At 49.3% G+C, this 26,899-nt stretch overlaps 1 protein-coding gene across 2 annotated transcripts; it reads left to right on the top strand.

Moving 5' to 3' along the window:
* The first annotated feature begins 15,725 nt into the window (after nt 1–15,725).
* SLC35C1 (solute carrier family 35 member C1) lies at nt 15,726–25,098 on the top strand. Of its 2 annotated transcripts, XM_017529373.2 has the most exons (3): nt 15,726–16,273; nt 17,606–18,132; nt 22,922–25,098. In XM_017529373.2, the coding sequence occupies exons 2-3, from the start codon at nt 17,637–17,639 to the stop codon at nt 23,479–23,481; spliced, it is 1,056 nt and encodes a 351-aa protein (XP_017384862.1). In that variant the 5' UTR covers nt 15,726–16,273; nt 17,606–17,636; the 3' UTR covers nt 23,482–25,098. The 2 variants fall into 2 exon arrangements, with proteins under 2 accessions (XP_017384862.1, XP_017384860.1); XM_017529371.2 differs by lacking the exon at nt 15,726–16,273 and having other exon boundaries at nt 17,074–18,132.
* The last annotated feature ends 1,801 nt before the right edge of the window (nt 25,099–26,899 follow it).

The following is a 26,899-nucleotide window of genomic DNA, read 5'->3' as shown; positions in this document are numbered from 1 at the left end:
ATGCTTCTTCCTTTCTAATTTGGATGTTTCATTTCTTTTTGTTGCTTAATTGCTCTGGCTAGAATTTCCAGTACAATATTAAATATTAGTGGCAAAAGTAGGCATCTTTATCTTATTCCTGATCTTAGGGGAAAGATTTCACTCTTTCACCATTGAGTATAATGTTAGCTATAAGTTTTTTCATACATACCCTTTATCATGGGGAGGAAGTTCCTTTCCATTCCTAGTTGTCTGAGCCTTTTAATCTTGAAAGGTGTTGGATTTTATTAAATATTTTTTCTGGGTCAATTTGAAATGCTCATGTGAAAATTTTTCTTCATCCCATTAAATAGTTATAAATGTCTACTTTTAAAAAGAAGAAAGATCCCAAATAAATAACCTAACTTTACATCGTAAATCTGGCAATCCACCTACCTCAGCCTCCCAAAGTGCTGAGATTACAACTGTAAGCCACCACACCTGGACTTGGAATGTTCTATATAAGTCAGTTATGTCTAGTTTATATATCGTGTTGTTCTACTTACTCTATGCATTATTGAAAGTGGGATATTGAAGTCTTCAGCAATGACTGTAGGACCAATGTACAGACTGAATGTTTGTGTCTTCCCAAGATTTGTATGTTGAAGTCCTAACATCTAGCATGACCATATTAGGAGACAGGACCTCTAAAGAAGTAATTAAGGTTAACTGAGGTCATAAAGGTGGAGCCCTGATCCAGCAGAATTAATGTCTTTAAAAGAAGAGAAACCCGGCTGGGCATGGTGGCTCACGCCTGTAATCCCAGCACTTTGGGAGGCTGAGGGGGGTGGATTATGAGGTCAGGAGTTTGAGACCAGCCTGACCAACATGGTGAAACTCTGTCACTACTAAAAATACAAAAATTAGCCAGGCATGGTGGCGGGCACCTGTAATCCCAGCTACTCAAGAGGCTGAGGCAGAAGAATTGCTTGAACCCAAGAGGCTGAGGTTGCAGTGAGCCAAAATTGCACCACTGTACCCCAGCCTGGGCATTAGAACGGTAAAATAAATAAATAAATAAATAAGAGAAACCCAAGACCAATCTCTCTCTCTCTCCCTCTCTGCACATGCACAAAAAAGTGATCATGTAAGCACACAGTGAGGTGGCAACTGCCTGTTAGCGAAGAGAAAAAGCCTTAGAATGAAACCTGCATTGAGCTGGGCACAGAAGCTCACACTTGTAATCCCAGCACTTTGGGAGGCCAAGGCGGCCATATCACTTGAGGTCAGGAGTTTGAGACTAGCCTGGCCAAACCCTGTCTCTACTAAAAATACAAAAAATAGTTGGGCGTGGTGGCAGGCACCTGTAATCCCAACTACTCAGGAGGCTGAGGCAGGAGAATCGCTTGAACCCAGGGAGCGGAGGTTGCAGTAAGCCAGGATAGCGCCACTGCACTCCAGCCTGGGTGACAGAGCGAGACTCCATCTCAAAAAATAAATAAATAAAAGAATGAAACCTACTTTGAAGGCACCTTTATCTTGAACTTCGCAGACTCCAGAACTTTGAGAAATGAATGGATGTTGCTTAAGCCACCCAGTCAATGATAGTTTGTTATAGCAGTCCATCAGCTGGTGACTGGAAAAACAGACCGTGGTACATGATAAAATGAACAAATGACTGATACATGCAACAACATGGATGAACCTTAAAAGCACCATGTTAAGCAGAAGAAGTCAGACACAAAAGGGCTATATACTATGTGATTACATTCATATGATATTATGGAAAAGTCAAAACTAGGTAGGGAAATTAGTTTGCTGATGACCAGAGGGAAATTTTTGGGGTGACAGAACTATTTTTCATCTTGATTTTATGGTGATTACCCAAGTATAGACATTTGTCAAAACTCATAAAACTGCACACTTAAGAATAAATTTTCCTGTACGTAACACATACTTCAATAAACCCAACTTTTTAAAAATTTGAAATTACATGCAGGAATGCTACTTTCAGCAGGGCTCATGGCTCACGCCCGTAATCCCAGCACTTTGGGAGGCCAAAGCAGGCAGATCACTTAAGGTCAGGAATTCAAGACCAGCCTGGCCAACATGGTGAAACCCCATCTCTACTAAAAATACAAAAAGTAGCCAGGTGTGGTGGCACGTGTCTGTAATCTCAGCTACTCTGCAGGGTGAGGCAGGAGAATCGCTTGAACCTGGGAGGTGGAGGTTGCACTGAGCCAAGATCGCGCCACTGCACTCTAACCTGGGCAACAAACCAAGAATTCATCACACACACACAAAAAAAGGAATGCTACCTTCTCTGTAACTTCAAAGTTTCCATTGCTCTCACAATCACACACTGCACATTTGCCATACTAAGTAGTCTCTCATTTTCAACTGAGGTTAGTAAAAAAAAAACAAGATCTTTTCTAGCTCTGTCGCCCAGGCTGGAGTGCAGTGGCGCAATCTCGGTTCACTGCAACCTTTATCTCCTGGGTTCAAGCGATTCTCCTGCCTCAGCCTCCTGAGTAGATGGAATTAGAGGTGCCCACCACCACGCCTGGCTAATTTTTGTATTTTTAGTAGCGATGGGGTTTCATCCTGTTGGCTAGGATGGCCTCAAACTCCTGACCTCAGGCAACCCGCCCGCCTTGGCCTCTCAAAATGCTGGGATTACAAATGTGAGCCACCATGCCCAGCCCAAAACAAGATCTTTATACTTGTAAAAAAGAAAAACAAGCGAGATGCCCCCACCTTCTTTTTTCTTTCACATTTTTATATTATTTATCATAGCTGAACGAATTTGGATGGAAGTTAATCTATCATGGATCTTGCATTTGATGTCAGAATTTTTCCTCCTTGTAAGATTTTGAAGTAGCAAAACAGACATTTTACTTTTAATTGATCCCACAAGATATGACTAATTCCCAAGTAGATATTTTCTTAAGAGATTAACGGTCTAAGTGGAATTAAATAAGTTAAAAATAGTTCTTAAAAATTGTTTGGTTTAATGTTTAAAGTGCTATTCTGCCAAATAATTCTATAAAGATTGGAATGATAAAAGATAATTGAATCTCTATTATTCTGCCTAGTATTCTTATTTAAATTTGTGTAAACATTTGTTGGCTCCAAAAGAATAAAATGTGCTTCCTAAAGTTATCTAGCTAACACACTCTCTCTTAATATTCATAAGAACTGTCAGTCTATTTTCTATTTATTTAAATATTTGAAACTTAACAATTACGTTTGCAAATAAAATTAACATCTTTCAATTATCATTAATGGTTGTACCATTTTATCCTGGAATAATAAATACATGTGTATTCATCAACTGGTGGAAATAATTTCAACATATAAAGCATGAAAGGAGATTTTTCAGTTCAAGTGACTTTTAAAATGTTTTTCTATCTGAAAATGAATGCCCAGATATTAATGATAAATATGAATGACCTGCCTTGTTTGTATTCCTGATATAATTACCCTGGTTAAATATTATGTTCCTTTCTCAATCACAAAATCATTGATCTTGCAAAATTTCAGAGATGTCAGAATGACACCAAAATAAGCATTCAACTATTTACCTTCCAAAGGCCAAAACCCAGATGAAATAGAAGAATTTGGCTGAGTTAGAAGGCTAAAACCAAACTTCAATCCCTACTGACTCACAATGGTTCCCATCTAGATTAGGAGTGAACAGGCAACTGGCTTGCCAACCAGAGACAGCTCCACAGTCCAGCTGTTCATTCACTCAGTCAACAAATGTTTATTGAACACCTACTATGTGCCAAGCTCAGTCCTAGGCACAAGGGATCTAGCAGTGAAAAAAACAGAGTCTGGCTGGAGAAAGAGAAGTAAACAATTAGTAGACTATAGTGTGTCAGATGCACTTCAATCCATTAATAGTCCCAACTATTGTCCTTCCTGTGTTCAGTACCGGTAGATGTGCTGTCCTGTAACTTTGTACCCTCCCGACACTCAGACTCTGCTCTGCCTAGCGGGGTGCTTTGGCCAGTAGAATAAATAAGACAGAAGTGATGTTGTACCAATTCTGAACGTTTCAAGAGGCCCTGCCAATTTTGGTCTCTCTCTCTCAGAACTCTGATCGCCATAGAACAAGCCGGCTGGGTGCAGTGGCTCACACCTGTAATCCAAGCACTCTGGGAGGCCAAGGTAGGCAGATCACCTGAGGTCAGGAGTTCAAGGCCACCCTGGCCAACACGGTGAAACCTGTCTCTACCAAAATATATATATATATATATATATATATATATACACAAAAATTAGCCAGGCATTGTGGCATGTGCCTGTAGTCCCAGCTACTCAGGAGGCTGAGGCAGGGGAATCGCTTGAACCCAGGAAGCAGAGATTTCAGTGAGCTGAGATTACACCACCGCACTCCAGCATGGGCAACAGGGCGAAACTCTGCCTCAAAAAAAAAAAACCAGGCTAGCCTCTTGAAAGATGAGAGACCCCATGAAGGAGAGCCCAGTTATCTCAGCTGAGACCATCCTAAACCAACCTATAGCTGGCTGACCACCAAACATGTAAGCCCAGCCAAGATCAGCAGAGCTGCCCAATTCACCCATAGATCCATGAGCTAAGTGTTGAAAAGCCTTGTTACACAGCAATAGCTAACTGATAGAGAGCATTAGTGCAGTGATGAAGAATGTGCCCAGTGCCGAAAGGATTCATAGGAACTGTTGAAAAGCCAGCACAGGGGAAAAAAAACACAAGGAAAACTAATGATACTTAGCTATATGACAGACACTATGCTAAGTAACATAGTATCACAAAGTTTAAAAAATAGCATTCGGCCAGGAATGGTGGCTCACACCTGTAATCCCAGCACTTTGGGAGGCTGAGATGGGTGGATAAGCTGAGGTGAGGAGTGTGAGACCAGCCTTAACATGGTAAAACCCCATCTCTACTAAAACTATAAAAATTAGCCGGGTGTGGTGACAGGCGCCTGTAATCCCAGATCACTCAGGAGCCTGAGGCAGGAGAATTGCTCCAAGCCAGAACGCGGAGGCTGCAGTGAGCCAATATCATGTTACTGCACTCCAGCCTGGGCAACAGAGCAAGACTCAATCTCAAAAAAAAAAAAAAAAAAAAAAAAAAAAAAAAAAAAAAAAAAAAAAAAAACACAGCTTTCAAGTTCGAGACCAGCCTGGCCAACAAGGCAAAACTCCGTCTCTACTAAAAATACAAAAATTAGTAGTTCATGGTGGCATATGCCTATAATCCCACCTACTAAGGAGGCTGAGGCACAAGACTTGCTTGAACCCAGGAGGCAGGGGTTGCAATGTGCCAAGATCGTGCCATTGCACTCCAGCCCTGGGTGACAGAGGGAAACTCTGTCTACAAATACAGCTTTCAGGCTGGGTCCAGTAGGTCTATAATCCTTTGGGAGGCCGAGGTGGGCAGATGACTTAAGCCCAGGAGTTCAAGACAAGTTTGGGCAACATGGTGAAACCTTGTCTCTACAAAAACAGTTTTTAAAAATTAGCCATGTACTTGTAGTTCCAGCTACCTGGGAGGCTGAGGTGAGAGGACCTCTGGAGTCCAGGAGATAGAGGCTGCAGTGAGCCATGATCACATCACTGCAATGCTTGGGTAAGAGCAAAAACCCTGTCTCAAAAAAACCCCACAAATACAGCTTTCATGCGCCAAAGAAGAAATGTGCCATGGCCATATAGCTTACAAAGCGGTGGACCCAAGACTTGAACCTAGGTCCATGTCATTTTTAAAGGTAAGGTTTCCATTGCTATGCTGTACCACAAGAAAGGGTGGGGGAAGCAAAATAAATTAGTGAGAGGATTCTTGTTACAAATTCTGGGGCTCCAAAATTGAAGTTGCTTAACTAAGTTGATTTATGTCATCATTCATTCATTTATATTATCTGTATGTTACACTTGGGTTCTTGATGTTCATTTTAGACCATTCAAAACCCATGAAAGGGTAAAAGTGCTATCCACATGCCGGGTCGAGGAGTCCCTAAATCACCTAAACTGAACAGTAAACCTTGGGATGGAGGAAACAGAAAGCGCATTTTCAGAAGTTTGTTAAAACGATTTCAAATTCCCAGGTGTCCACAAAAGCCCACCTCACCACCACCTCGCTGCACCTGGCAGGTTTACAGCAAAGACTGAGAGAAAGACGCCAACCTCGACCTGCTGGCGGCCCCTCTGCAAACACAGCAGTATGTACACATCCCGGTCTACACTTCCTGCTGCCCTGCTCTTTTCCCTTCTCCCTGCCTCCTGGATTCAAGCCATATAGACTCCAGCCAAGTTATACAAAGAATGGTGACTAGAAGAATCCAGGGAAGCTCACAGGACTGAAGAATCGGGCTGGGATGGAACCTCAAGCAGGGCAGCTCTGGAAATCTCGGTTGCGGGAAACCGAAAATGGTCTCTGGCTGTTTCTGCAACTGCGAATCAGCTATAACCAATTCCAGGCTTTGCTGTTGTTGTGTCTGCTCTGCATTCCATTTCAGAGACAGAAAAAGTAAATAATTCGGTTACTAGCCTTGCCTGGGTTATGTACCTTTGGCTCAGTCATGCCATTTGGCTAGAGGAGAGCAGGCGTCTGGGTCGATGGCCCCAGAATACTAAAACAGCTGAGGTGGGACACTACCAAAAAGAAATGGGGCCGGGCGCGCTGGCTCACATCTGTAATCCCAGCACTTTGGGAGGCCGAGGCAGGCGGATCACTTGAGGTCAGGAGTCCAGGACAGCCTGGCAAACATGGTGAAACCCCATCTCTACTAAAAATACAAAATACAAAACAGAAAAATGAGCCAGGCGTGGTGGCGCATGCCTTTATTCCCAGCTACTAGAGAGGCTGAGATAGGAGAATCGCTTGAACCGGGAGGCAGAGGTTGCAGTGAGCCAAGATTGCACCACTGCACTCCAGCCCGGGAGGCAGAGCAAGACTCCATCTCAGAAAGAGAGAGAGAGAGAAGATGCTCTTACTAGATGCCTCCTGAGCATACTTCCTTCAAGTCTCATCACAAAAGGAATGGACAGGAGCAGCTCAGAGTGGCCATCGCGGATACCTAATCTAATGGGAGGGCCTCCCCAAGGCAGGGACGTCTGCACTGAGCCCTGAAGGATAAGTAAGCGGGTGTAGGCTTGAGTGTGGGAGAGCTCTGAGCAAACTGGGAACCTTCCAGATTGCCTTCCCTGCTCCCAAGGCTCCTCACATGGACACCGGTAGCCTGTCGTCCAGCATTCATCCCCTTGTGATAACACCTCCCAAAATCCACTGCACAGCCCTCCCCCACTCTCAGCCATCTTGTTTGGGCCTTTGGCTATGAACCCCCAGTTCCCAGGGAGCAGAGTCTGTGAGGCGGGGTTTAAACCAGAGCGCTGGTCCTGTCTGTTTGGCCACTGTGATTGGTCAGGGAGTTCATGTGACCTGAGCCACACCAACCAGAGTGAACCTCAAGATTCTAGAAGAACTGTGATTTTTTTCCCCCACCAGACTTTAACCAGAATGGTGTAAGGTGTGGAACAGTTGAAGCCATTTTGCTATCACATGGAGCCTCAGAACAAAACCAATGCTCGGACAAGAGCCTAGGCCAGGATCTGTAATAACTGGGTCACGCTGAGCCTAAAGCTAGGAAATCTCTGAGTCTTCCCAGTGACACGAGCCAGTAAGTTCCACTGGGCTTCGGCAGGCCCTCCCCTGCAACGCACTTACCATCTGGGATGAGAATCAGAGTCTTTCACCTTAGAGGCCATCAAGCCTCGCTCCCCTTCCATTTTACTGATGGGAAAACCGAGGTCTAAAGTGATGGAAAAATTACCTACAATCTCAAGATTGTAACCATCAGGCCAAGAGCTAAAAGTTTGGGGAGGTTTCTGCCATGCCTCGACGTCTCTCCAGGTGGATCTGCTCCATGGACTCGCAAAGTAAGTGTTAAGTCAGCCGCTGAACCCTCTCTCCCCTCACCCCCAGTCAAGTTTAAGACAAAACTGTTGCCTTTTTTTTTTTTTTTTGGAGACAGAGCTTGGTTCTTGTCACCTAGGCTGGAGTGCAATAGCACAGTCTCCGCTCACTGCAACCTCCGCCTCCCGGGTTCAAGCAATTCTCCTGCCTTAGCCTCCTGAGTAGCTGGGATTACAGGTGTCTGCCTGTAATTTTTGTATTTTTAGTAGCAATGGAGTTTCACCATGTTAGCCAGGCTGGTCTCAAACTCCTAACTTCAGGTGATCCATCCACTCAGATCCCCAAAGTGCTGGGACTGCAGGCATGAGCCACCGCACCTGGCCAAGGGCTGTTGCTTTTGTCATCCCCCTGGGATTTATTAGTGAAGCAACAGTTTCTGGTTTGGTTCTTCACAAACCTACTACATTAGTTTCCTAGAGCTGCTGTAATAAATTACCATAGACTTGTAGCTGAAAACAACAAAAATGTATTTTCTCACAGTTCAGGAGGCCAGAAGGCAAAAATCAGCAGGAGTCAGTTGCATTCACTCCCCTGGAGGAATCTCTTCTGTGCCTCTCTCCAAGTTTCGGGAGCTTGCCAACAGTCCTTGGAGTTTCTTGACTTGGTGCTGCACCAACTCTATTTCTACCTTCTGCCTCCGTCTTCACAGGGTCTTCCAGCCATCTGTGCCCCCTCTGTGTCTCTGCGTCACCAACTCTCCCTCTCCTTATAAGGACACAAGTCATAGGACTGAGGGCCCACCTTAATCCAGTATGAACCCATTTTAACTCAATACCCATGCAATAATCCTATTTCCAAGTGAGGTTATATATTCTGGGGTTCAGCGTATGAATTTGAGGGCATACTACTCAACCCAGTACACCTACTATGTGCTGGCCATCGTGCCCCATGCCATGTGACATACCAAAGATGTACTGGAATGGAGTGGTATGTCTAGTAATAACATGAGCCATGGGCTCACATCCATTCAGTGCACACTTAATGAGCACCTACTGTGTGCCATGCATTGTGCTAGGGGCCAGAGGACCAAGGATGCCTATGACACAGCCCCAGTGCTTGGACAGCTCCCAGTGCAGGGAAGGAGCCTGGGGTCTGGCAGGGCTATCTATGAGCAGTTAGGAGAGTATGGTTCCAGTCCTGTCTCGCCCTTCTATAAACTGTGTGACCCTGAGCAACTCATTCCTCTCACGACCTATTTCATTCTGTGTAACATGAGGGGGAGTAGACAATCTCTAAGGTATTTAGAAGCTCTGAAGTTTTGAGAGCCGTTTTTAATGTGGGTGAAAATGCTCTGTAAACCACAAACTGCAATATACACAAGGAGAGGTAGAATAGCATTAATAGTTAAGCGAGTAAATCAGTTGGCCTAGGGTTCAAATCCTAGCTCCGCCACTTATCAGTCCCTATGACCTTAGGCAAGTTGACTTTACCTCTCCAGACCTCAGTTTCCTCTTCTGTAAAATGGAATAAGGATGCCCAATTCACAGAGGTATCATGGGGATTAGAGGAGTTAATCCACACAGTGTTGAGGCCAGGGCAGGGCACACAGCAAGTGCCCAAAAACTATTAGCAACGATTATCCCTAGACATTCTCCCTCCTACCAACGGCTTACGGCTTAGCTGGGCAATAAGACTAATGGGTGAAAAAGCTACATAAAAAGACCAGATAATGGATCAGCCAGAGGGTTCTCAAGTGCCAGTGTGGAGAGAACCCTGGGACTGGGGCTATCCAACCCTAGGCACATATCTGCCCTTCAACAGCAGGGTGGAGAGCAGCAAGGCCAGGGTCACTTCATAGGCCCAAGGACCTAGAAGACCAACTGGAAAACTCTTTGGGAGTGAGGTGAGCTCATGCAACAGGACAAACTTCTACTCAGAAGTAAAACTAGACTGAGTTCAAATCCAGCTCTTACCTCCACACTGGGTGGCCTTGAACCAAAGAATTAACATCTCTGTGTCTCAATTCCCTCCTCTGCAAAATAAGGATATGATGGTAGGCTCTACCTCACAGCATTGTTGTGAGGACTGACATGTATATGAAACACCTGGCGTGAAGCCAATGTCCAGTAAATATTAGCTGTTGGTAACATACCCTCTGCCAAGAGGGACAGACACCATTACTCCCAACGGATTAGGATGGGGGAAACATCGCTCCTGCTCAGAGCTTAGTCAGATACGCATTTCAGGAGTTTTGCGAAGTGATGCTTTTTACTACTTGGATTAGTCCATTCTCACACTGCTACAAAGAACTACCTGAGACTGCGTAATTTATTTTAAAAAGAGGTTTAGCTGACTCACAGTTCTGCAGGCTGTACAGGAGGAAACTTACAATCATGGCAGAAGGCGAAGAACGAGTCATGTCTTACATGGCTGGAGAGGGAGGAAGGGAGCAAAGCGGGAGGTGCTACACACTTTTAAACAAGCAGATCTCAGGAGAACTCTGTCATGAGACAGCACTGGGGGATGATGCTAAATCATCAGAAACCATCCCCGTGATCCAATCACCTCCCACCAGGCCCCAGCTCTAACACTGGGGATTACAATTCAGCATAGGATTTGGGTGGGGACACAGAGCCAAACCCTATCACTACTGTACATCTCAACAGATCCAAAAAGGCCGGCACCATCCAAAGTCAGACACTGCCCAGAAGCCAGACCAGGCATGCAAGGTGGTACCTCATAAGTGTCATTGCGAAAGGGGAGCCAGCTCTATGCCAGTCCCCTGCCTCTTTCCTGTTCTTGGCTGAAGAATCCCCTCCTCTCGTTTCTGGCCACAGATCTCCTGCTTTAGGAATTGTTTGTCCTCATTCCGACTCTCCCATTCCCAATCCTTGTCGGGCCTTTGGAATTCCCCACCCCACCTTCAGCTCATCAATATGGGTTCACTCTCTGACAACTGAATCCTCTGCATTGCTGGAAACCACCCAGTCCCAAGCCTTTCTGGAACCTTCAACATGAGTTCTAGCAACACTGAATTGCCCGACAGAGCACTGTTTGCATTAGGACTTTCCTTGACAGCCAAAAACAGCATACTACCCTAGAGAGGTTTAAACTGATAGGGATTATTCATCTCCTACAATAAGGCTTAGGCAGCCCAGAGCTGGGAGGGTGGCGTAGTCAAGTTCTAAAGGACTCAGGACAGCTCCAAGCTTCTATTCTGCCATCCTGGGTTTTCCTCTTTACAGCTTTTGCCTCATGGCCACAAGATGACTGCTGCCTCTCCAGACATTGGTTCTGCATTATAGGCAGAACAAATAAGGGGGGGAAAAAAGGAAAAAATTCTCTACCTATGGAAAAAAAAAAAACTCCCAGAAATCCTCAGCTTACTACTCACTGGCCAAAATTATGTCACATGGTTACCTCTAGCTGCAAGTAACCAGTTTGAGGTGAAACATGTTGACAAGTTGACTTACAAACAAAACATGGGTAAGTTAGTAAAAAGGAAGAATTGTTTGTTTTGACACAGTCTCACTCTGTCGCCCAGGCTGGAGTGCAGTGGCACAATCTCAGCTCACTACAACCTCCACCTCCCAGGCTCAAGCAGTTTTCCTATCTCAGCCTCCCAAGCAGCTGGGACTAGAGGCACGCGCCACCACGCTGAGCTAATTTTTGTTTTTTTAACAGAGATGGGGTTTCACCATGTCTGCCAGGCTGGTTTCAAACTCCTGCCCTCAAGTGATCTGCCCACCTCAGCCTCCCAAAGTGCTGGGATTATAGGCATGAGCCACCATGCTCGGCCAAGAAGAATAACTTAATATGGAGTAAACCAGAGGTTTACAAATAACAATACAAATAGCAAAAAACAAATAGCAATACAACCAGTGAACCAAATCTGGCCCACTACTTATTTTTTAAATTATTGATATATCATAATTGTCCTTTCAGTTACACGTGATATTTTGATACATGTATATATAATGTGTAATGATTAAATCAGAGTAATTGGGATAGCCATTACCTCGAACATTACCTATCTTTTGTGTTAGGAGCATTACAATTCTTCTCTTCTAGCTATTTTGAAATATACAATAAATTCTTGTTAAGTATAATTCCTCTACTGTACTATTTAATACTAAAACTTAGTCCTTCTATCTAACTGTATTTTTGTACCCATTAACCAACTTCTCTCCATCCCTCCTTTTTCTAAACAAAGTGTTATTGAAATGCAGCTGCACCCATTACAATACTTTAATAGCAGTGTTGAGTAGCTTCAACAGATACTATATGGCCCACAGAGTCTAAAACATTTACTCTCTGGCCTTTTACAGAAAATGTTGCCAACTCCTGAAATAGATGATTGGTAATATCTGCCACAAGTACTAGCAAAGGAAGACATACTTTTTTTTCTGGAAATAACTTACTGTTTTTAAAAGAGCATTCCAGTAATAATGAGGAAAAAAAAGATTTTTGCTCTGCTTACATGTATTTTGTAGTTACATATTAATTTTTATTTTGAATTATATGTGGGATGAATGAGAAGCCTTACAAACTTTTCAGGGATTAGGGTTAAAAGTTCTTAAATTGGCCCCGATTTCCAGGCATTCCTACCCACTATCTGACTTCCATTCATTCCACAAAGAGGTACTAGGCACCTACTGTGGCAGGCATTGTGCTAGATCCTGGATAAGGACAGGATGGACAGATGGATGGATGGATGGATGGATGGATGGATGGATGGAAGGATGGATGGAAGGATGGATGATTGATGGATGGATGGATAGATGGATGGATGGTGGATGGATAGATGATGGATGAATGGATGGATGGATGGATGGATGGTGGATGGATGGATGGATGGATGGATGATTGATGGATGGTGGATGGATAGATGATGGATGGATGGATGGATGGTGGATGGATGGATGATGGATGGATGGATGGATGGATGATTGATGAATGGATGGATGGATGGATGGATGATTGATAGATGGATGGACGGATAGATGGATGGATGGTGGATGGATAGATGATGGATGGATGGATGGATGGATGGTGGATGGATGGATGGATGATTGATGAATGGATGGATGGATGATTGATGGATGGATGAATGGATGGATGGATGGGAAACTGCAAGAGAGAAAGCAAAAGAGAGAGACAAGAACAGAGAGATTAGACTAAACAATTTCATAGCTTCTGAATTGTGCCTAGAAAATATGTGTGTGAGGAGGAAATTACATTCCAGTAGGCATGTGGATAAAGGCCTTGCTGCTGTAGCAAAGAGACCCCTTTAGAACTGTGTAGGTATTCAGGAACCTAAGTTGATTTCCTGCAGTCCACACTGGCAGGTGGCTCTGCTCCACAGAATCAGAGACCTTGGCACTTTCCATCACATTCCTCCACAACCCCTAAGACACTGTCCTTGTCCTCATGGTCAAGACTGGGTTTTAGATTTATTTGGTTTCTAGTTTATGGGAAGAGGAAGAAAAAGCATGCAGGAACACACTCCTAAAGTTTTTTTAAGACCCTGACCTAGAAAGTAGCATATCTCACCTGTTGCTACAGACTGAAGGTATCCCTCCAAAATTCATACACTCAAATGAACCCTTAGGCCTCAACGTGATGGTATTTGGGGATGGGTCTTTGAAAGGTAATTACGTTATGAGACTGGAGCCCACACGGTGGGATTAGTGCTCCTATAAGAAAAGACATGAATCCTACCCCCACTCCACCCCCATCTATCTGCCAGGTGAAGATATAAGGACAAAGCAGCCTTCTGCAAACAGGAAATAGCTCCTCACCAGACACCAGATCTACCTGGGCCTTGATCTTGGACCTCCCAACCTCCAGACTGTGAGAAATACATACTTGCTGTTTAAGTCATCCAACCTATGGTATTTTTGTTATAGCACGCTGAACTCACCAAGACACCTCCCTCCACCATCCACCAAGTCACATGGTTCAGCTACTTAGAAGGAAGGCTGGGAAATGTAGTCTTTGATGGGGCAACCATGAGACTAGCTACAATCCAATTATTTTGGATGAATGGGGGAGTGAATTTTTGTAGACAACTAGGAGTGTCTATCACATAGGGTAGGTTCATGAGTCCTTGTTGAACTCAGAGGGTGAGACAGTCAATGTCTGTGTGTTCCCGGAAGTTCTCAAGCCATATAGGTACAGATCTACTGACCCCTGTACCTGGGAAGTTAGTTCTGTTCACTGTGACTGGTAGAAACAATTTCCTGCTTACATTATTAGTGGCTCCCAGCCAAGGCAAGAAAATGAGGCCACACCCATAAAGGCACTATTACAACCCTTCAGCTGCCACGTTGATGATCTTATGCTCCTCATCACACCAAATTAACACCCTGAGTAATCACTCTTGGCAAGATCTAAAACTTCACCCTTTGTGGATGGTTTAAACAACTGATATTTCTTAAAGAAATTCAAAAGCAAACTGTTTATGCAAGGTACACAATTCCTGGGGTCCTCAGACCCCCTAAGAAATATCCCACCACTCCTTTCCCTTGTAAGGGATAAAACGCATTAGAATCCGGGAAACTTGCTGTACTGGCCTGTTAACAACCTTAATCCAAGGGAGTGACACTAACGACAGGATTTCAGTTATGATATAAGATGAGAGACTGGAGACAGGGGTGTACTTTGGCCTCCATAGAGAGCCCAGACTGCCCCACACACACGCAGCACTGACTGCTCCTGAGCCTATATATAATGTATATAGCTCCCTCCAGCTCAAGGTCGCAGTAGTCATCAGTCAAATTAATTCCTGCTAATGTGCCAAGGAGAAGGCCCTTCCAGGTCACCAGGACCTCTCAGAGACAAGTTTGTCCTCTCTGTCATTAATTTATTTGTCATGGTGAACTCTCGGGCATGAGAGGAGGGACTGGAACAGGTACACATCACTCTTAATAAACCAAAACCCACACCTTCAAAGGAAAATCCCAGAGGCAGACGCTCCAGGTGGGATTCAGCTCAATCCCTTTTAAGCCTTTCCTTCCCCACAAGGATATTTCGGTTCCAAAAGTGACAAGGTAACCAGATGGTGTCCTCCAGGTGGAGAACAGCCCCATAACTAGGAAGTGGAGTTCAACCCTTGAGGAGGAATGGGGAGCGCCAGTACCCGGAGAGAAACTTTTTTTTATTTTTTTAAATTTTTAAAAAACCATCAAGGACTAAAAAAAGTAAGGAAACTCTTATAACGGATCCTCGTGTGTCTACGCCCAGCTTCAACTATCAACGTGGCTTATCTTGTTTAATCTATCGACCTTTTTAAAAAATCTTTCTAAGGTCGGGCGTAGTGACTCATGCTTGTAATCCCAATGTTTTAGGAAGCCGAGGCCGGCGGATCACCTGAGGTCAGCAGTTGGAGAACACCCTGGCCAACACAGCGAAACCCCGTCTCTACTAAAAACACAAAAATTAACCGGGCATGGTGGTGGACGCCTATAATTCCAGTTCTTCTGGAGGCTGAGGCAGGAGTATCGCTTGAACCAGGGAGGCGGAGGTTGCAGTGAGGTGAGATCGCATCACTGTACTCCAGCCTGGGCGACAGAGTGAGACTCCGTCTCAAAAAGAATAAATACATAAAAATTAAAAATAAAAATAAAATTGGTATTTTAAAACAAACCCCAGACATGACATCATCTTACGCATTAATTAAATGGCACTAATTAAATGGTGCTTGCAATATTACAAACACGAGGTTCGACCATACCACCTAGAGTTCTGGGCAAGAAAGCTGGGACCCACAGGTCAAGCCCAGCCCCTTAGTTTTACCATGAAAAGAACTCAGGCCACCGGAGGAGGTAGCCTGCCCAAAGCAGGTGCTAGAGTGCGAACCAGAGAAGTCGGTCCTCCTGGTGAGTGGCGGACCCGGGGCTAGACTTCCTAGGCCCCGGCCGTGGAAGGGGCGAAGGACACTCCCCTCGCTGCCCGCTGCAAGAAACGGGCGGTCCCCGCACGCACTTCTGGAAATGCAAGCCGGGAGCGCGGCGGGCCAAGAATACAGCCAGGTCCCGGGACCTGCCAGCTGCGGTAACTGAAGCGGGGGTCCCGGACGGGCGGGGTTACCAGGGACAGGAGTAGCCTTGGAAAGAGGAGGGGGCCTCCTCCCACGACCGGGGTGATCGCCGCCTCTCCGCCGCACCCCCGGGCCCTATGCCCTGAGCAGGCCGGCGAGGCTGGCAAGGCGCCCGGGCCCGGGGCGGAAAGCAGGAAGTCGACCCCGCGGGCGCGGCCCAGGGTGCGGCGCTGCAGGTGCAGCGCGGGGTGGCGGGGCGGGCGCCCAGTGCACCCCGGAGGAGGTGAGCGCCAGGTCGCCTTCGCGGCCCAGGGACGCAGGCCGGGGCGCCGGAGCTGACGGCTGGGCCGGGCGAGGCAACAGTATTTTCTGGAAAGGGTAAGAGATGCTGCCTTGAGCCTTTGGATGCTTGGATCCGGGCCGCCCAGGTCTCGGTAGGGGCACAGGGAAGACAACTGAAGTCCAAGAGCGGCGACGTGGCCTCCGGCCTCTGGGAGCGCTGCGGGGGTCTCGGACTCAGGAGGGGGCCTGGGGGCGGTGAAAATGGGGGAAAGGAGGGACCCCAAAATTGCTGTGGAAGAGTGAGCTCGGGCTGGCAGAGGGACGCGGGGCTGCAACGCGTGTCTCCGGAGGCGGCGGGGTCCAGGCTTGTGGAGCGCGGCCCCGGTCCTGGGTCAGGGTTCCGGGACGTGGACCTGCGAGCCGAGCCGGGCCGACCAGAGCCGAGCCGAGTTGCGGGACGGAGGCTCCGGGGCAGACGGAGCTGATGGTGGGGGGGCGAGGGTGATGGACCCATCTCAGGAAGCGGGACGAGGCTCTAGCACCCAGAAAAACCTTCGGTGGAGCCAAGTCTCCCCCCAGCCAGCAGCAGGCGGCGGAGAGCATGGACCGGGATGGCAACTGGCGAGCGCCGCCTCGCCGGGGCTGTAGCTTTAAGGGCGGCGCGGGGCGTGCGGGACCTTTAAGGCGGGGCCGGGGGCGTGTCAGGAAGTGAGTCCTGGGCCCGCCTCTTGGGGAGGCGGCCTCGGCTGTCCGGAGGCTCCCGGGCTGGGCGGGAGAAGGCGGCGCGGCGTGGGCGCCGGCCCAGCCCCCTCCCGGGTCCTGCAGCCCCCAGCCCCTCTGACCCCTCCCCAGTCCCCAGCCCCCAGCCCCTCTGACCCCTCCCCAGCCCCCAGCCCCTCTGACCCCTCCCAGCGCTCCCTCCAGCCGCGCCCGGCCTCCGGCTGCTCCCTGCACACCTCCCTCTCCCTTCCACAGCAGCCCATGCCGCCCTCTCTCCGCACCTCTTCACCCTCGGCCCCGCGCCCTTTTCCTGCACCTTCGCCCCGCGTTCCTCTTCCTGCTCCGTCCTGCCGTTCCTCTCCCCTCCCTTCTCTCTGCGACTCCTTCCTGTTAGGCCCCAGCCTCCTCTCCCCTCACAGGTCTTCTCTGTCCTGGCCTCACCGTCTTAGCCTATCCCTCCCCCTTGCCCTGTGTCTTGTCTCAGGAGCCCCCTCGGGGTGGGAGCAGGTTGCGGGGCGGCACAGCTGGGCTCACCCCAGAGCAGAAGCTCTCTATCCATGAGGACGCTGGGGAGGCCTCTAGGCCAGCCCCCATATGACAATTGAGGGCTGCGGCTTGCAGAGAACACAAGTGAGCTCACTGCCCTGGACTCCAGGGAATCAGAGTTCTGGCCGCGGGGTGACCCAGCTCCTCTGCTACCATGAACAGGGCCCCTCTGAAGCGGTCCAGGATCCTGCACATGGCGCTGACCGGGGCGTCAGACCCCTCTGCAGAGGCAGAGGCCAGCGGGGAGAAGCCCTTTTTGCTGCGGGCCTTGCAGATCGCGGTGGTGGTTTCCCTCTACTGGGTCACCTCCATCTCCATGGTGTTCCTTAATAAGTACTTGCTGGACAGCCCCTCCCTGCAGCTGGACACCCCCATCTTCGTCACCTTCTACCAGTGCCTGGTGACCACACTGCTGTGCAAGGGCCTCAGCGCACTGGCCACCTGCTGCCCTGGTGCCGTGGACTTCCCCAGCCTGCGCCTGGACCTTAGGGTGGCCCGCAGCGTCCTGCCCCTGTCGGTGGTCTTCATCGGCATGATCACCTTCAATAACCTCTGCCTCAAGTACGTCGGGGTAGCCTTCTACAATGTGGGCCGCTCGCTCACCACCGTCTTCAACGTGCTGCTCTCCTACCTGCTCCTCAAGCAGACCACCTCCTTCTATGCCCTGCTCACCTGCGGCATCATCATCGGTGAGTGGCAGCTGGGGCCGCGGGGGATAGAGTGGTCATGGGGACTAACACCCTGAACAACAACCCTTCTAGGCATCCTAGGACTTCATCTGTCCCAGTTTCATTGGTGCAGCAGTCATAGGAGAAAGAGCCTCGGGGCACAGAGAGAGCAAGTCACTTACTAAAGGTCACCCAGTAAGTTAGGAGCCCAGCCAGGGCAAGAACACTAATAATAATAACAGCAACAACAGCAGCAAAAGCAACTGACATTTGTCGAGTGATTAAAATGTGCCATGCACATAGATTTTAGCCATATTAACTCACCTAATCCTTGTAACAAGATGGGATTATAATTCACGTTTCACAGAGGGAAAAACCAAGACACAGAGAGGTTAAGTAATTTGTCCGAGATCATCCAGCTAGTAAGTGGCAGAGCTGGGATCTGAACTCAAGCAATCTGGCTTCACACTTCACACGCCCAACCTCTGTACTCTGTTGTTTCTCAAGAGCTCAAGTGTCCTGATTTCCCATCTGGTGCTCTCAGCAGAAGGCAATACATCTTTTAATAAACATACCAGCACTCTCTGCCAGCTCAGGATAGCACCTGAACAGTAGCAAGCGATACGCTTTGAGACGCCTCCACTGTCTTCCCGGACTTGACCCTTAAAAAATAATTATTATTATTATTTTTTTTTTTGAGATGGAGTTTCGCTCTTGTTACCCAGGCTGGAGTACAATGGCGCGATCTCGGCTCACCGCAACCTCCGCCTCCTGGGTTCAGGCAATTCTCCTGCCTCAGCCTCCTTAGTAGCTGGGATTACAGGCACGCGCCACCATGCCCAGCTACTTTTTTTTTGTTTTTTTAGTAGAGACGGGGTTTCACCATGTTGACCAGGATGGTCTCGATCTCTTGACCTCGTGATCCACCCGCCTCGGCCTCCCAAAGTGCTGGGATTACAGGCTTGAGCCACTGCGCCCAGCCAAAAAATAATTATTATTGATGGGGAAATTGTGCTAATTATTTCACATGTAGCATCTCCTTTGTTCTCCCAAAGGACTCCTGGGCTGTGGCATCACTACCAGTGGTCACCTCCATACACACAGGGAAACAGAAGCTCAGAGAAGTTATGTTACGTGCCCAGGGCCACACAGCTAGCAAGTAGCTAGGCTGGGATGCAAACCCAGATTGGCCATACTCCCAGGTCTGTCCTTCTCCCCACTCTGCTCTTCTTGGAGGTTAGAACTTCAGCATTCAATACAGTAGCCATTGGCCACTTATTTAAATTAATTAAAACTCAGCAAAATGTTAAACATTCATTTCCTCGTTTGCAGATGTTACAACCTGATTCTCTAGCCACATTGCAAGGGCTCAGCAGCCACATGTGGCTGAGGGCTATGGTATTGGACAGCACAGGGTATAGAACATAGCCAGCACTGCGTATTTTACTGGGCCCCATACTGGGTTAGAGAGCCTCCAGCATCCCATTCCCTCTGAGTCTTCCCAGGGCTGTGTCATCTAGGAATGGATTCTTCATTCAAACCTGTACAGGTTTTCCCTGGTGCCATAAAGTTTATTATGTGGCCTACATATCATATTCTTTGCTGGTGGCTCAGAGTCCCAGGCCAGATGCATCAGTTGGTGGGGGAAGGGACCCATCCCAGGCCACCTGTCCTAGAAAATGTTTCTTCTTGTTGAGCAACTGCTGGATCTAGGGCTGCTGGGTCTAGGTCCAAGAGGAGAGAGGGGAGAAGGTCATGGTTAGAGTGGAAAGAGTAGCCAAGACCCTTCCCTGCCAGAGCTCTGGCAGCCTGCTTCCACTTCCACCTCTGGGGAGCAGGTGCACCTCCCCTCCACCCTGTCCTCCTCAGATGCCCCAGGACTCTCTACTACATTCCTGCTGACCCTCCCAGGAATGGACTGGGGGGGTGGAGCCTCCCAGTAGGAGAATTTGCTTGCAGGAAGGTGAAGTCACTAGAGTAACTGGGCCCAAATCCCAGAAGTAATCCAAGTAGCTTATGGTGAGGTAGCTTCTGAGAACGCTGCATTCACTGGCCTGCCTGACTGGGACAGGGGCCAGGGAGGTAGGAGCTCTCTGCTGGCTCAGGACCTGGTCCCCTATCGGCAGTGTTTCCTCTTTCTTTCTCCTTGTGGGGGAAGACGAGCCTCAGGCAAGTATTCTAGGCCTCCCCTCCCCTAGAGCTGTGGTGAGTGAGTCGAATTTCTCCCGAAGGCAGCCTCCCCACATCACGTAGTACCTTTCAAAGCTTCTGGGCTGGGCGCTGTGGCTCAGGCCTGTAATCCCAACACTCTGGGAGGATGAGGCAGATAGATCACCTGAGGTCAGGAGTCCGAGACCAGCCTAGCCAACATGGTGAAATCCTGTCTCTACTAAAAATACAAAAAATTAGCTGGGCGTGGTGGCATGTACCTGTAATCCTCAATACTCAGGAGGCTGAGGCAGGAGAATTGCTTGAACCCGGGAGACAGAGGTTACATTGAGCCAAGATTGTGCCATTGCACTCCAGCCTGGGTGATAAGGGTAGACCTCATCTAAAAAAAAAAAAAAAAAAAAAAAAAAAAAAAAAAAAAAAAAAAAAAAAAAAAGAAAGTTCCCTCTGGCTGAGAGTCACTCTGGAATCTAGAACATTGAGGTTGCATTTGCTTCTAGACTCAGAAGGTAACCAGCAGGAGGGCTGGGGGTGCTCCAGCCAAGCAGATGAGTGGGTGGTGCAGCCCTCTGCCCCCTTCACTCCACCCCCCAGTAGGCCTGTGGGTAGCCCTTGTGCAAAGGTTCTGCCAAGAAAGAGAAGGGCTGGGCTCAGTAGTTGCGCTGGGCATGGTGGTTCACGCCTATAATCTCAGGACTTGGGGAGGCTGAGGCAGGCGTATCACCTGAAGTCAGGAGTTCGAGACCAGCCTGGCCAACATGGGGAAGCCCTGACTCTACTAAAAATACAAAAATTAGCCAGGCATGGTGGTGCGTACCTGTAATCCCAGCTGCTCAGGAGGCTGAGGCACGAGAATCACTTGAACCCGGAAGGTGGAGGCTGTAGTGAACCAAGATCGCACCACTGTACTCCAGCCTGGGTGACAGAGAAAGACTCTGTCTCAAAAAACAAATTAAAAAGAGAGGAGTGCTGCATGTTGAGTGCCTATGATGTAGGCGGTATCCTGCCTCCTTTAATACAGCCACCTCCGTAACAACTTTCATTCATTCATTCATTCATTCCACAGCTAGTAACTAGTGGCTAAACACATGCCAGGCACTGTGCCAGGCTTTGGGGATACAAGACTGGAAAAGGTAACTTCGGCTCCTACACTCCTGGAGGGCGTGGTGGTGACAGATACACTAGTATGGTAAGGGCTGCGGGAGCTTTGAGGGTGGGAGGGGACCCAGGGACAGGGCAGTCTAAGCAGGCCTTCTGGAGGAAGTTTAGAAACTGGGTTTAGAGGAAGAAGTACGGACAGAAGGAAGAGCACGTGCATGCTGGGCTACAGCAAGACTCACCAGACACGAGGCTGCCTAGTCAGGCAACCTCCACATGGTGCAGGCCCAGAGAGCCGTGGTGAGTAAGTCGAATTTCTCCTGAAGGCAGTGGAGAGCCACAGAGAGAATTCACGCCAAGGCACGGCCTGGGCAGATCTGGACTTTAGAACGATCATTGCAGCTGCAAGTCGGAGAGTAGATTGGCTAGAGTGGAGGTTAGGAAGGTGACCCAGATCTTTACAGATGAAGAAAACTGGAGCTCAGAGACGTTAAGTAACTTCTCCCGGGCCACTCAGCTTCTAAATTGCAGAGCATGATTGGAGGCCAAATCCCTCTGACCCCAAAGCTTTCCCCACTACCCCGTGTTGCCGAATGCTGTGGCAGGAAGTATAACGGGCATCATTCAGCCCCTGCCTTCTGGGAGCATGGGATCTGGCTGAAAAGACCAGACTGTCACCATAGTTAGGGGCCTAGCAGCCCAGAGCAGGCTAGGGGCTTTGAAGGAAAGTGAGGCAGTAAGAGGCCAGGTTCTGGAGCTATCAGGAAAGGATTCCCCTAGAGAGGCCAGCTTTGACCTTGACGGATGGGTAGAATCTCCCAGAAAGGAGGAGGGTGTTTCTGGCAAAGGACATGAGCAAAGACACTGAGGCCCAGAGTTAGAAGCAGGGAGGCTGGGACGACCACAGGACAGAGGAAGGGCTGGCAAGGGTGCATGCCAAGGAGTATAGACCCAATGGCAGAAGTGGGGAGCCGTAGAAGCTGTTTGAGCAGGAGGTGACACAAGAGTCCCAGAATCATTGCCCCAAATGACACAAGTGATTCTAACTTAATGCTCCCCATGATGACATCATAGGCTCCCATTCTATGCAAGCTTAGACGCTGAAAATCATTTACTCAGGGCCACCTTAAGTCACTAAGTGGCACTCATCCTTTGGAACTCCGTTCAAATGTTACTTTCAGATGCCCCAGGTCAGCACAGTCACCCACTTATGGGTTCTCACAGCACCCTGTACTGCTTTATGGAACTCATTACAGTTCTTACAATTGTAATTAAAGAAGTAACTGGGAAGCGATTTGTTTTAATGTCCTTGTCCTCTGCTAGAAGGTATCCTGGAGGAGGTTTTCTTGCCCTGGGCCACTCCCAGAGTCCTTGTAGAATGCTTTGCCTACAGTGCAGAGTTTATTGGAGGGAGGCCTGGGGAAGCGTGGGGAGGGCAGCAGGATTCAGTCTGTGACCTTTAGTGTCAGATCCTCTGTCCTTCTTCCTCCTCATCCTCTCCCTCTTTCCCGCCCTTCCCCTACTCCTCCTCTCCCCACTGCAGGGGGCTTCTGGCTTGGTGTGGACCAGGAGGGGGCAGAGGGCACCCTGTCGTGGCTGGGCACTCTCTTCGGCGTGCTGGCCAGCCTCTGCGTCTCGCTGAACGCCATCTACACCAAGAAGGTGCTCCCAGCGGTGGACGGCAGCATCTGGCGCCTGACCTTCTACAACAACGCCAACGCCTGCATCCTCTTCCTGCCCCTGCTCCTGCTGCTCGGGGAGCTTCAGGCCCTGCGTGACTTTGCCCAGCTGGGCAGTGCCCACTTCTGGGGGATGATGACACTGGGCGGTCTGTTTGGCTTCGCCATCGGCTATGTGACAGGACTTCAGATCAAGTTCACCAGTCCCCTGACCCACAACGTGTCGGGCACGGCCAAGGCCTGTGCCCAGACGGTGCTGGCCGTGCTCTACTACGAGGACACCAAGAGCTTCCTCTGGTGGACGAGCAACATGATGGTGCTGGGCGGCTCCTCCGCCTACACCTGGGTCAGGGGCTGGGAGATGAAGAAGACTCCGGAGGAGCCCAGCCCCAAAGAGGGCGAGAAGAGCGCCATGGGGGTGTGAGCTCCGCAGGCACCCTGGATGGCCCAGCCCCAGGCCCGTACGCAGGCGGGGCCAGCACAGCTGTGAAGGCGGTCTCCCAGACCCCAGAGGCGTGCTGTGGTGTGGACTGGGTGCTACTTACAGACCCAATCAGAATACGGTGGTTGAGAGGGAACCAGTGTTTACAAGTAATATCAGAAAGTTGCCAAACCCATCTCTTCCCTCTACTATTTCTGAGCTTTTGTCCTTCCCAAGGGAGCACGCTGGTGAGAGCGGGGCCTCTTCCCACCACCTCCAGGGCCTGTCTACCTCACGTCACACTGAGGACGGGGAGGGGCAACGACCTTGAAGGGACAGCAAGGGCAGTGTACACAATGTGGGGGGTGGCCCCACCACAGCCACCTGGACAGGGTTGGGAAACCTTCCATCTGCAGTGGGCAGGCAGCCTCGCCCTGGGCCCACAAACCAGCCTTCCTTCGGAGGAAAGTGTGGGCTGGATGGAGGGAAGAAATGAGCAAGTTCCCTCTGAGACCAGTAGATCCCCAAAGGCTGCTGGGCAGTGGCCTGGAACAAGGTGGATCATGAGAAAGTGCCCATCTGCACCCTGTGTGTCCAGCTTTTGAGCACAAGGGAACCACGCTTCTCTTAGAGGTTAAGCAGGGTCACTTAGCATCCTCCCCCGGTCCCTGACACCACATTTACTTGCGTGGCTCCTCTGGCCCTGAGTGGCACCTGCCCCTCTGGTCTCCCAGCAGCTGGCTCAGGTAACAGCCTTCTGAAAGCAGAGCCAGGGGGCCACTTCTCTCTTCTCCCAGTTCTGCCTCCCCCAAAGCCTTCCTCCCCAAGTGGGGCTGGTGAAGCAAGGGTCTGGATTAAGAGCCTTCCACCCCAGCTGTGCCTGGCACCCCCACATTTCTGCAGGGGAGGTGTTATAGCCTTGTTCTGAGCCACTTGCCTCGTGAAGGTAAGATGCTAACCTTTACATTCGCACTGACAGAGCCTGCCTGGCCCCACTCGTAGTCCAGCGGGCTCCTATAACAAAATGCCATAAGCCGGGTGGGCTTCTGAACAACAGAAACGTATTGCTCACGGCTCTGGGGGCTGGGACGTCCAAGATCAAGGGGCCAGCAAATTGAGAGTCTACTGAGGGCTGTTTCCCGATCCATAGATGGTGCCTTCTCGCTGTATCCTCACATGGTGGAAGCAAAAACAAGCGAGCTCCCTCCTGCCTCTTTTATAAGGACACTAATCCCATTGATGAGGGCTCCACCCCTGTGACCCAATCAGCTCCAAAGGCTCCACCACCTAATACTATCACCTTGTGGGTGAGGATTCCAACATGTGAATTTGCCGGTTGGTGGCGGGGGGAACACATAAATGTCGCGACCCCAGCACCCTTCACCACACCCTCCTGCCCTCAGGGTGGCTTTCACTCCCCCGCCCTTCTGGTGGGCATTTCGTACGTCCTTTCTCTTGGGGTGACTTCTGATGCTTTTAGGCCCTGTAGTGAAAAGCTGGGGAGAGTGGGTCTTCTCCCCACTCCCCCTCCCGTCCCCTCACAATCCCAGGTGGATTCTAATGCAGCTGCTGGGGCCTGATGCCCTGAGTTTTTGATTCAATAAAGAATCCCCGAGATCCTGTGTGTGTGGCCTGAGGGAAGAGGCAGCAGGGCTGGAGAGGGTTTGTGAACACGGCCCTGGGGTGGAGGGGAGCCAGGGATCTGTCAGGAAGGAGGGCTCATCCCAGCCCTCACCAAGCCCACCCGCCAGCAGGGAGCCTTTCTAGGGGCTGTTCTCGCTCAGGATACCAGGCTCCTTCCTGGGAGATAGGTGACCGGACTTCTAGTTTCCTACTAGTCGTCCTTGCCGTTTACTGGGTGCTTGTTGGGGGCCTTAGGCTATGCTGAGTGTTGTACATCCACCCTTGTAAAGTTCATCTTCACAACTCCCCATGGCCTCTGAGGTGGGAGCCGTCACTGATCCCCCCTCTTTTACGGATGAGGGCCTTGAGGCTTAGAGAGGGGCCCAGGAAGGAAGATGCAGGAGGAGGATTCAAGGGTCTGTGCCTTCAGAGCTGGGCACTTAACTACCCCAGCATTCCCGCAGCACATACTCTCGGCTCACTGCAACCTCTGTCTCCTGGGTTCAAGCAATTATCTTGCCTCATGCTCCCAAGTAGCTGGATCACAGGCACACCCACCGCACCCAGCTAATTTTTAGTATTTTTAGTAGAGACAGGGTTTCACCATGTTGGCCAGGCTGCTCTCGAACTCCTGACCTCAGGTGATACACCCACCTCGGCCTCCCAAAGTGCCAGGATTACAGGTATGAGCCACTGCGCCCAGCCTACCCAGCACTTTTCTGAGCACCTGCCATATGTCCGGCACTGTGGTAGGTTGTTGTCTTAGTCCACTTAGTGTTTCTATAAGGGAATATCAGAGGCTGAGTAATTTATAAATTCAAAAAGAGTTATTGGCCAGGCCTAGTGGGTCATGCCTGTAATCCCAGCACTTTGGGAGGCCGAGGTCCAGAGTTCAAGACCAACATGGCCAACATACTGAAACCCTGTCTCTACAAAAAATACAAAAATTAGCCAGGTGTGGTGGCACATGCCTGTAGTCCCAGCTACTCAGGAGACTGAGGCAGGAGAATTGCTCAAACCTGGGAGGCAGAGGTTGCAGTGAGGTAAGATCATGGCATTGCACTCCAGCCTGGGTCTCAAAACAAAACAAAAAACAAAGGCTTACTTGGCTGATGATTCTGATATCTGGAGAAGTTCAAGGTTGGGCATCTGCATCTAGTGAGGGCCTCAGGCTGCTTCCACTCTCTGGGAGAGCCAGCTGTGCAGGGATCATGTGGCGAGGGGGGAAGCAAGACAGAGGAGAGGGGAGATGCCCTGGCTCTTTTTTTTTTTTTTAAGGCAGGGTCTCACTTTCGCCCAGGCTGGAGTGCAGGACTGCAGTGGTACAATCAGCGACCCTCTCACCTCAGCCTCCAAGTAGCCAGAACTACAGACATGTACACTCTGCCCTGGGTGGAGTTTTTTGGTTTTATTTTTGGTAAAGACAGGGTCTCTCTATGTTGCCCAGGCTGGTTTTGAACTGCTGGTCTCCAGCGATCCTGCTACCTCAGCCTCCCGAAGTTCTGAGATTTCAGGTGTGAGCTACCATGCTGGCTGCCAGGCTCATTTTAACAGCTGGTTCTCATGAGACTAATAGAGCAAGAACTCACCACCCACTCAAGGAGGGTATTATACAATCTTAATAATAATCTATATAAAGAATATTAATTGCCGGGCGCGGTGGCTCAAGCCTGTAATCCTAGCACTTTGGGAGGCCGAGGCGGGTGGATCACAAGGTCAAGAGATCGAGACCATCCTGGTCAACATGGTGAAACCCCGTCTCTACTAAAAATACAAAAAATTAGCTGGGCATGGTGGC

Source organism: Cebus imitator, unplaced genomic scaffold (genome assembly GCF_001604975.1).
Source record: "Cebus imitator isolate Cc_AM_T3 unplaced genomic scaffold, Cebus_imitator-1.0 Scaffold58, whole genome shotgun sequence".
NCBI classification, from domain to species: Eukaryota; Metazoa; Chordata; class Mammalia; order Primates; family Cebidae; genus Cebus; species Cebus imitator.
Note: the sequence above shows the minus strand (reverse complement) of the source record. Positions and strands in the feature narration are given on the sequence as shown.